Source organism: Marmota monax, unplaced genomic scaffold (assembly GCF_021218885.2).
Source record: "Marmota monax isolate L192 unplaced genomic scaffold, Marmota_monax_Labrador192_F-V1.1 WCK01_AAM20220418_F8-fsc00073, whole genome shotgun sequence".
NCBI classification, from domain to species: domain Eukaryota; kingdom Metazoa; phylum Chordata; class Mammalia; order Rodentia; family Sciuridae; genus Marmota; species Marmota monax.
In genome coordinates, this window is record NW_026692846.1 from 4,728,903 (window position 1) to 4,739,363 (window position 10,461).

Here is a 10,461-nt window from a genome sequence, read left to right on the forward strand (position 1 = left end):
ATCTGGGACCCCTCATATGCCCTGAGCACAGTGTTGGGCACTCCATATCCCTATCTGCTCTGTCACTGTGTGTCCCTCCCTTCCTGGAGGTCGTGGTTGGTCTGAAGGAGGCTGGGCAGCAGAGCCTGTCTCCCAGCCATATCCAGGGGGAAGGCAGGAGGGTCTTGGTTGACTTCTGAAGCCCAAGGAAGCTCACCTAGTCTGCACACCCTCTGCTGTGGGTCCTGATGGAACTTCTGAGACTCTCATACAGAATCCCTGGCCAGCAAAGAACAGGAGAATAAGGAGATGGAATCCCCTCCACACTAGCCCATGCCAGGTGCTTGAGTGGTAGAGATGAGCAGAGCAGGACCCCACCCTTGAGTGGTGACTCTGCTCCAAAGCTGTCAGGCATGTACACTGCTCTCCCGGGTCCTTTTGAGAACTGCTGCCACTTTGGGAGCCTGGGGCAGCACTCTGGCCTCTCTGACCTTCCCAGACATGGCCCAAGCATCAGGACTTGGTTGACATTTGTTAAGAGCCAGCACAGACCAGCCAGGCCGGAAAGAAGATCCTGGGAGCTGGAGGGGCCAGGTGGCCTGACAGGGGACTCAGACATGATCCCGTGCGGGGCAGGCCTCGGGCTATGCCTGCAAGCCAGGACTTTGGCAGAGAGAGCTTGGGTGAAAGACCCCATGGGCCCAGCGCTGGGAAGAGAGGGAGTGACTTAGGCACAGTGGTTTGTGCTGGAAGGAAACCTGGCGGAAGACCTGGAAGGTGTGGAGGCAAGGGCAGCAGTGGCTCCGGGAGAGTCCAGGCTCCGTATGGAAGTGGGTGGCATTGCCTGCAGGGCAGAGAGGGAGGAGGGGGCGAGAGACGTAGGACAGAGTGACGGGGAGGCTGTGCTTCCCCACTGACAGGGTGGCTGGGGACTCCGTGGTTTCCCGAGTCATCGGGGGCTTGGGTGGCAGGAGCTACAGGGAAAGGAATGACCTACCCGCCTCCCTCCTAGGGGGAGTCCCCGTCCACGGACACCCTGCGGCGGCTCATCCAGGAAGAGCTTGAGAAGCAGTTGGAAGGTGAGTAAGCAGCCCTCTCTGTCCTCCTCCAGTGCTTGGGCAGCCTGTTTGGAAAGTGCCTTGGGGGCAGCTCCCATGTGGAGTAGCAGGGCTGAGGAGGGGAAGCTAGAGCAGCAGCAGCACTGACCCCAGCGCGGGGGCTTTGCCCTGGGTCAGGAGCAGCGCTCAGCTGACACACAGGTGCTGGGGCCTCCCAGCATCCTCATGGGGAACGCGTGGTGTTAGGAAGATGGTGAGGAACAGGGATGCTAAGTAGCTACCTAGGGCTGGAGAGCTGGCGGGACCTGGCCAGGCTTCGCACCTGGGTTGTATAATCCATCCTCTGAACCACAAGCAGAAAGTCACAGACGATCCTTCTGCAGGAAAGAGGAGGAACCTGTCACTGTTTCAGGCACAAATGGACAAAGGGAGAGGGCTCATTTATAGATTTATTCATGGGGTCGGGTCCCAGTTACTCTGCATCTGACACGTGCCAGACTCCTGGGTCTGAGGACAAAGAAGTAAGCAAGGAGGCCTCCTCCTTCCCCTCGTGGAGTCCAGTTGGAAATAGTCCATATCCACGTCATGCGGGCAAGAAGTCATCACCTGGAGCTGACCGCAAGGGAGAGGCGGGGTGGATGAGGGGGCACTCGAAGGAAGGAGAAGGAGCTGGGTGTGGTGGGTCTGAAGGATCAAGGGTGGAAACTCCAAGTTCTTCCTCCTGGGTATTAACTTTGGGGGTTAGAAATGGCCTCGGCACCTTACAGAGTTTCTAGACAAAAGCGGGCAAAGCTGCTTTGTCTGGCTGTTCTGGATGGAGCCTCTGCTAGGCTGGGTCCTTCCTTCCAGCACTCCTTTGAGGAGGAAGCACTGAGTCTACTGTGAAGATGAGACAATCAAGGCTCAGAGAAGTTGAGCAAATTGCCCAGTTTGCAGAAATAGATGACAAGTCCCCGTGGGGCCTTGTTCCTGAGCAGCAGGAGCGGGGCTTGGCCAGGCTGAAGACCCCACCTCTGCCTGGGTCTTACTCCAGAAATGCTGGTCTGTGACACAGTAACAATTTCTGCAGGACCAGATTCTCTGTGACTTGAATGCAAAGAAAGATGGCCTTGGTGGCCACCAGGCCCACTGTATGTCCTGCCCAATGGAAAGGCATGCCAGGCCAGCAACTGGGCTTTTGAATTCTGTAATCTTCAACCCTTAAACTTGACACTCAGCAGAGAAAAGTCACTCAATAGATTTGTATACTCCACTTAACCCTCCCCAGGCCTTGGTTTTACAATTGCTGCTACTATGCCTGTTACCACCACTAGACTTCCATTACTACCCCAAGACTTCTGTTACCACCAGTTCTCCTACCGTGTCTGCTATTGCTACTGCCAATGATTCAACTCCCAGGGATGATACTATACTGCTGCCAATGAGGCCACCATCACTGCGTGTGTAACTACTACTGCTATTGCCAGTACTGCCACTACAGCTGCTACTGTTGATACCACTACCACCACCTTCCAGAACTACTACTACTACTGCTGCTGCTGCTGCAATACTACTACTACTACTACTTCTACTGCCAAAGCTGCTTCTGTGGCTGCTACTACTACTACTGGCAGTGTGACTACTGCTGCAAGAACTACTACTGTTACTATTACTAATACTACTGCTATCTCCAGCACAACTACTATTATTGCCAAAACTAATACTCTACTGCCACCAATACTACTACTGCTACTACTGTCTATATTATTTCTACTGCCCAAACTACTACTAGCTCTGCTGCTGATCCTACTAGTACTATTGCCAATACTTCTTCTACTGCGAAAACTACTACTGCTGCTACTGCCAATACTGCTATAGCTGCTACTTCCAATAATGTCTCTAGAGATGATGTCAGTACCACTGTGGCTGAGGTTACCACTGCAACCAGCATCAACATCACCACAGCCGTTGCCATCTGCTGAGCACTTACCAAGGGTCAGGCACAGCTTTGCTGGAATCATGTCACTCTGTCCTTACACCAACCAGGGAGTGGGTGTTATTTCATTGCCTCCTTTTTACAGAAGAGAAAAATGAAGGCTATAAATTTATTCTGTTTTCATGCTGAGTAATATTCCACTGTTTAAAAGAGAATAAAATTATAGCATTTGCAGGTAAATGGAGAGAGTTGGAAAATATCATGCTAAGTGAAATGAGCCAATCCCCCCAAACCAAAGGCCAAATGTTCTCTCTGATATGTGGATGCTAATCCATAATTGGGGGGAGGGAGATTGAAAGAACTGTGGATTTGGAAGACGGGAATGGGAGGGGATGGGGTATGGGGGTAGGAAAGATGGTGGAATGAGACGGACATCCTTGATGTATGATTCCATAAATGGTGCAATTCTACATTGTGTACAACCAGAGAAATGAAAAGTTGTGCCCCGTTCTTGTACAATGAATCAAAATTCATTTTGCTGTCATGTATAACTTATTGGAACAAATAAAAAAATTAAAAAGAAGAGAAAATCAGACTGAGAGAGGCCAAGTGGCTTGTCCAAAGCTGTGTGGCTGGTGGCAGCTGCCTTGGGCCCCCCTGATGGCCACCACCATCAAGGCACCCTATGACCTGCCCAGTCAGAAATGCACGTTCAAATGCTGTACCTGTGCTCTCTGTGTGTCACGGCTGCTGTTTGTGTTGTGGTCTTTGTAGTCCTGGTCCCTTGCTTCCTAGCTTTGCAGGGAGTTCCCATTCTGCCCTTTATCCTCCATCCATTCTTCATGAGTGTCTCTGTTTTCTGTACTCCATAGCCAAACTTGCCTACCTCCTGGCCCAGATGCCCCCGGCACACATGAAGGCATCTCAAGGCAGACCTGGCCCCCCAGGACCCCCTGGAAAAGATGGGCTTCCGGGTCGAGCAGGCCCCATGGGAGAGCCTGGACGCCCTGGCCAGGGGGGTCTGGAAGGACCCTCTGGACCCATGGGTCCCAAAGGTGAGTAGACACAGGGGGGTGGTGCTCGAGGGCTGAGGAGAGGGGGGTGTGGGCGGCGAGCTCTGCTGAGCCACGTTCCTCATTCTGTTCTCACTCTCTGTAGCTTGGTCACACCCTGGATTTTGGCATCATGTAATTTTTTCCTATGTTTAAGAGGTTTTCATTCTTGACATTTTAGCAGAGTTGTGCTAAGAAGATGGACTCCACTCCCACCCACTTTCTTGTTCTCCCTCCATCTCCCCCGATCAGGTTTCAGTGGTACTGTAACATGCTCTCCTCTTCCTCTGCTGAGTTGAGAAGTAACTGAGGAATGAGACATTTAATCTCCAGGCAGTGGGGAGTAAGTGCCAGCATTTAAATTACATCAGGAGGCTTTGAGCTACAGCAGAAATGGCCGTTAACTGTCCACTGTCAGTGTCCAGCACTACCTGGACACTGCAGCCCTGGACAGCCGTACGTCCCTCCCCTTGAGGGTCCTGGCTCCCTTGACCCACCGCATCTTGGGAAGCTGGTCAGAATGCTCGCTTCCTCTGCAGCCAGGCAGATATGAAGAGCAGAGAGGAGGAACCTGATGACACCCCAGCCTGAAATTCACTCCTTTCTGATAAAGACTAGCACGGGGAAGGAGGGTGCAGGTAATTGTAGCTGCTCCTGGGTGATTGGGAGGAAGGGAAACAGATGACCCTAACATCTCCCATTTCTTTATTATTAATTTTCATTCTCTGTAATAGTTCTCCTACATGAAATGGTTTTTGTTAAATTCGTGTGTTCTAGTTCAACCCACAATAGTTCATAAAGCAAAATACACAAAAGAATTGTCCATAACAAGCATAAGGCCTAGAAAACAGTAGACTGGCAGAATCCTGAACAAATGTAATAATTAAAACAATAAAAATGGGTGATTCAAAGACACCACGAACTAGCAGAATTTAAATTTGGATTACAATATATATATATGATGTATCTAAGAGATATTTGGGAAACAATATGGCAAAAAGTGATTGATTCAAGAAGTGGGAGAGAAACAATTTAATTATCCTATCTGTACAAATCTCAACTCAAATATGGTCCAAATAACCCCTGTGGGAATGACTCGGATCTCTGAATATGGCCCTGTTTTTATTCTTAGGATGGCACTGACTGCAATCTGTATCACATAGAACATTCCTTGAGAGTGTGTGTGCGCATGTGTGTATGTGTGTGTGTGTGTGAGAGAGAGAGAGAGAGAGAGAGAGAGAGAGAGAGCGCATATGTGTACACGGGGACGGGGAGTGTGAGCCAGGGTGGTTTTGAGTGGGACGCTGCAGCCACAGTGTTGTGCCTCATGTCCTGCAGCTGGGACTCCCTGTCTCTGCCCTCATCATGGGTCTCTACCACCAAGGGAGCATGTTTTTCTCCACAGGTGAACGAGGAGCCAAAGGTGAGCCAGGTGCACCTGGAGTTGGCCTCCGAGGCGAGATGGGACCCCCCGGAATCCCAGGTATGGGGCGTCTGGGGTCTGTGGGGGGAGTGGAGAGGAGAAACACACAGATGCGCTCCATCTGCAGCCACGCAGGACTCAGGAAGGGAGAGATGGTTCAGTCAAGTGATGATGAGACAGAGCAGCTCCGTTTTTATTAAATATTTCTAAACTTCTTGAGGCAAACCTCATGAGTCAGAAACCCCAATAATTTATTGAATATTTCAAAATGGCTAGAAGAAAGGATTTGGATGTTCCCATCCCAAGGAGATGATCAATGTGTGAAGCAATGCGGATGCTGACGGCTCTGACATGACCACTGCACATTGTGTACATGTCCAGGGATAGCTCACCAAGCCCCGTATATACACACAAACACAGGCAATTACCATGTCAATTAAAATGTAAGTGAACAAAACATCCTGAGAAAGAGTCATGTGCACTGGGGCTGATGGCTAGTGGTCAGAACTTGGTGTCTCCCTCTGAATGCAGAGGCACCTCCTAGAACTATGTGAGGACACGGGCTGCCTTGGGTTCTGTCTGACTCTCAAGCAGAGAACAAGCTCCTCCTGGCCCAGGCCTACCCTGTGTGTCTTTCTCCATTAGTAGCTGCCTTAACCTTCTGGTTCACCTGGTAAACTAGGACACTCCCTCATGTCCTGGTACTCCTGGTCCCTAGCATTTGGTGGGCCACTGTAATCACTCAGACTAGCGTACCCCGATGGGAGGCTCTCTGAGCAGACTTCAGGTCCTGGTGCACATGGAATGGGGGGTAGCGGGGCTCCTTGTTCTCAGGGGAAGCACAAATCACCTTCTGTTTCTTTTGCTTCTTGCGCCAGGTCAACCTGGGGAACCGGGCTATGCTAAAGATGGAATCCCAGGGAGTCCTGGCCCTCAGGGAGAGACAGGACCAGCTGGACACCCTGGCCCTCCAGGACCACCTGGGCCCCCTGGCCACTGTGACCCTTCCCAGTGTGCCTACTTCGCCAGCCTTGCTGCCCGGCCGGGAAATGTGAAAGGCCCCTAGAAGCTTCTTGAAAGTCAGAAGACTGTGGCAGATTTCTGAAACTTGAACTTGGAGCCCAGTGGGAAGCCAGAGGCCTTGAAACATCTCATCTCTTTCCCTCTTCCCACTTTCCTCCCTCCCCCTTTTCTTTCTTTCTCTTTTTTCTTCTTTCCCTCTCTCTCATTGTCTTCTCTTGAGAGACCTCAGAATTATTAAAACCAGCAGTTGCTGCTGGCTGTTCAGATTATTATTAATATTATTATTATTGTTAATTATTATTATTCCATATTCTGATGCTTGTGAGTTTTTCCCTCTCCTCTGAAGCTGGGGAAACTTGATTGTGGGGCAGGAGGTGCACCCATCTGAAGTGCAGCTGCAATTTTACGGAAACTCTTGGTGCTACAAAGCCCTGAGCAGACACCTGCCGAAGTTACCTCTTTCCTTAAACAAAAACTAGGGAGTGGAGCCAGTGAGCTGCTATTCCACCTGCGCCCAGAGGTTGTCTAGGGAGGAATCAGCTAAAAACCCCCTCCTCCCAGGAGAGAGGCAGTAGGCAGGAGGGAGGGTTTTGCAGACTTGAAGAATGTTCTGGCCTCCTGAGGGCAAGTGCAAAGAGAGAGCTAAGCCCTTGGGGCACCTCGACCTCTGAATTTCAAGCTTGCAGAAGCCAAGAAATGTCAGGGGCATTGGCAATGGCTCTGTGGGCCAAAGGAAAATCAGTATTGAAGTAGCCTGGAGGTTAATTTGCTCCTCCACCACGGGTAGGACTCCTTTAACCTCCTCATGTTGGTGTCAGTCATATTAATTGTGAAATAAAGGAGTCCAGTGACCACTCACGTGTTCCCTAACAGTGGGCCACTGGCCAAGGCACTGAGCAGAGCTGTGTCCAGGGTTCCAGTGCTGAAATAATTGCTTTGGGTGTACATGTGTGTGACATGCCCGGCAGAAACAGGTGCTCAATAAATTCGAGTTTCCTCCTCAGTTCCTCTTGTGGTTCGTTTCTTACCTCCAGCGTCTACCTGTGCCTCCTCAAGTGCCAGGATAAAACTGGGGTACAGAGTCCCCTTGTTCCGTATGCATGCTGGCGACAATGACGGCATGCATGTGTGTGACTGGGCTAGCCCTGGGCGACTCATCCTCCCATCCTTCTCCAAAGCCTCTTGGTGAGCTAGCCTGGAGCTGCTCCTCATCGAGGCCCCCTTCAAGCAGCTGTCTGTGTTTTGCCCTGGGAAGAAACCTTTGAAGTGTGTGTTATGCTGGGTCTCAGTGGGGAGGGGAGCTCGGGAGCAGAATGCTGCTTCAGTAGGACCCACCCTGCCAAAGTGCATCTGCTGGGGGACTCTCCCACGGCCTGAAGAATTGCTCTTTCTGCTTTTGTCCCCTCTGGACTGACATTTGATTGAGTGATCCCTTGTCTCCTTGGGAGCTGTCAGCCTCTTACAGACCCGGGCGGCATTTTCCCACTGTGGGCCCATCTGTGGTCGATATTTCAACTATAAACATCCAAAGGAGGCTGACGCTCTCAGGGTGCGGGTGTCCCTGCAATGGTTTTAAAGTAAGATCTGGGCCGCTCCTGTGCTCTGTGTTCCTTCAGTTGGTGCTGGTTCTGGGGACGGGTGGGTGTGGTCTAGGGGAGCAAGAGTGTCCCCAGGGAAGGAGCCGCCTTCCTCTGGTCCCTTCACACCTGCCATCTCAGCCGGTTTTCACAATCACATATGACAAAAAAGCATTGTTTGGGCACCTTTTGTGTTTTTTGGTTTTAGGAAGCATCACAGGCTTCTTCTCACTCTGCAGCTTTTATCCTGACCCGTGGCAGGAGGTACCACTTCTCTACCCTGACCAAGCACAGTGCCCTGTACATTTGCTGTTCTGTTTCTTGTTTTTTTGTTGTTATTTTTAAAATAGACTATATTTAGGGCAGTTTTCAGTTCACAGAAAAATTAAGAGGAAGGTACAGAGGTCCCCGTGCTCCCCGTGGCCTGCACTCCCTGGGCTGCCCCAATGCCAGGGTCACAGGCTCAGGAGACCTTGTTCAGCTGGGCAGCCTGCTCCCTGTCACCCAGCGCTTCCTCATGGTTTTGCTCTTGAGATGGGTTTGGACTAACGTTCTATGACAAGTGTCAGCCACAACAGAGTAGTTACCCAGCCGTTCCGATCCTGTGCTCACCTGTCCATCCCTTGCTCCTCCCATGCTCTGGCAACCGCTGGTCTCCTGTCTCCATGGCTTTCCTTCTCCAGAAGGTCACCCAGATGAGTCACACGGTGTGCAGCCTGTGCAGACCGGCTTCTTCTGGGTGCAAGTGCGCATCTGAGACTCCCCCAGGCCTCTCCATGGCTCCCCAGCCGTTTCTTCTGGGTGCCAAGTAGCACTCCATGGCCTGGTGCAGCACAGCAGATGTGCTCACTCCCGTCCTGAGGGACATCTTGTGTGTTCCTGGTGATTCTGAGTGAAGGGCTTATCAACGTCCCTGTGTTGGCTTTTGAGGGGCAAGAGCTTTTAGCTCCTTTGGGCAAATGCAAAGAGCCACGAGTGCTGGGGCCCTTGGCAAAGGCAGGCTTAGTTTGTCTCCAGAGTGGCTGTGCCACTGGGCTCCGCCCCAGAGGGGAGAGCTCGATTCCTGCCCTGGCTCACCTTTGACCTACCAAGCAGCCCATGGGTTTGTGGAGGCGTCTCCTTGTCACCAGCAGCAAGTCCTTAATGACCATGACATTCAGCATCTTTTCCCAGGCTGTTTTTCAATGGTGTGTCTTTTTGATGAAGTGTGTTCAGGCCTTTTGCCCATTTTAAAAAAACAGATTATCTGATTTGTTACTGTGGAGTTCCGAGAGTGCTTTGCATGTTTGGATAATAGTTCTTTATCATAATCCTGGCAGTCCCCAGGCCCCGGGCTGCCCGGGGTGAGGTGATCCTGACACAGTCTATGGAATCAGGGCCCAGTGGGTGATCTGGGAGGAGCGCTGAGCCCATCGTGTCCTATCAAAGGCTGGTTCTTCCTTCTGACCAGAGTTGACATGGACGTGAGTACTCACCTAGCAAGGGCAAAGCCTGGTTTCTTTCCTCAGCACTGAAAAAAAAAAAAAAAAAACTTCATACTACGAAAAATAACGGCAAAGTGTGTGCATGTGTGTGTGTGTGTGTGTGTGTGTTGTGTGTAAAATTCATTGGTCTGAGGTGGGTTTTTTATTGTTGTCTATTTATTTTTTATTTTTTTGATATCCTTACTTGACAAATGAAGCCTGGCTTCCCTGTCCGTAGGTTGCCAGGAACATTTCTGAGTTCCAGTGTGAATTTCCCGCAGTTCAGGTCCACCACTGCGTCCAGTGGGGAAGACAGGCTCAGAAAGACCGAGTGACGTCCCCCGTGAACGATGGGATCACCCAATACCGGCTCCACCCCACTCCTTCAGCGGCTGCTGCCAGGCCCTTGGTGGAGATTCACGGGAAACTGTTTAACATGACAGTCTCTGGGAACTGCTCCAACCCACTGAACCAGGGTCTCCAGGGTGTTCCTGATGAATCTGTGTTTTGAAAAGTTTCCCAGCAAGTTCTAGAAATCCCAGCCCTCCCTCGGTTCTTTCTTATCTCCCTCCCAGGCTGAGCATGGAAGGGGGTCTGTTTCTTTTTTATTTTTTTGGGTACTAGGGATTGAACCCAGGGACACTTAACCACTGAGCCACAGCCCCAGCCCTATTTTTTGTATTTTATTTAGAGACAGGGTCTCACTGAGTTGCTTAGTGCCTTGCTAAGTTGCTGAGGCTGGCTTTGAACTCACAATCCTCCTGCCTCTGCCTCCCGAGCAGCTGGGATTACAGGCATGGACCACTGCACCCAGCCACATCAACTCAAGTCTGAAGGTTTAGGCAAACCCAGAACTCAGGCAGATGTCTCCACGGATTTCAGGATCTGCAGAGATACAATGCCTCATCTTTATTTTTCTGAGAACTGGGCAGTTGCTATTGAATTAGGAAGAGATGGATCACACACAGAAA

General features: G+C 51.0%; 1 protein-coding gene and 1 long non-coding RNA gene across 3 annotated transcripts in view; one reads left to right on the plus strand and one right to left on the minus strand.

The window, feature by feature from the left end:
- Col22a1 (collagen type XXII alpha 1 chain) overlaps positions 1-7,453 on the plus strand; it is a 229,501-nt gene extending 222,048 nt beyond the window's left edge. Inside the window, exons 61-64 of the mRNA XM_046449181.2 lie at positions 992-1,058; positions 3,825-4,007; positions 5,410-5,487; positions 6,306-7,453. Coding sequence (XP_046305137.1) covers positions 992-1,058; positions 3,825-4,007; positions 5,410-5,487; positions 6,306-6,493 — 516 coding nt within the window. The 3' untranslated portion in view covers positions 6,494-7,453. The remainder of the gene's footprint in view (positions 1-991; positions 1,059-3,824; positions 4,008-5,409; positions 5,488-6,305) is intronic.
- On the minus strand, positions 1,469-9,023 carry LOC124095818 (uncharacterized). Of its 2 annotated transcripts, none has more exons than XR_009227192.1 (3): positions 8,640-9,023; positions 3,007-3,087; positions 1,469-1,758 (listed from the first exon to the last, which is right to left on the minus strand). It is a non-coding gene; the product is annotated as an uncharacterized LOC124095818 (long non-coding RNA). The 2 variants fall into 2 exon arrangements; XR_006852620.2 differs by lacking the exon at positions 1,469-1,758 and adding an exon at positions 1,828-1,916 and having other exon boundaries at positions 8,640-9,020.
- Between the last annotated feature and the right edge of the window lie 1,438 nt (positions 9,024-10,461).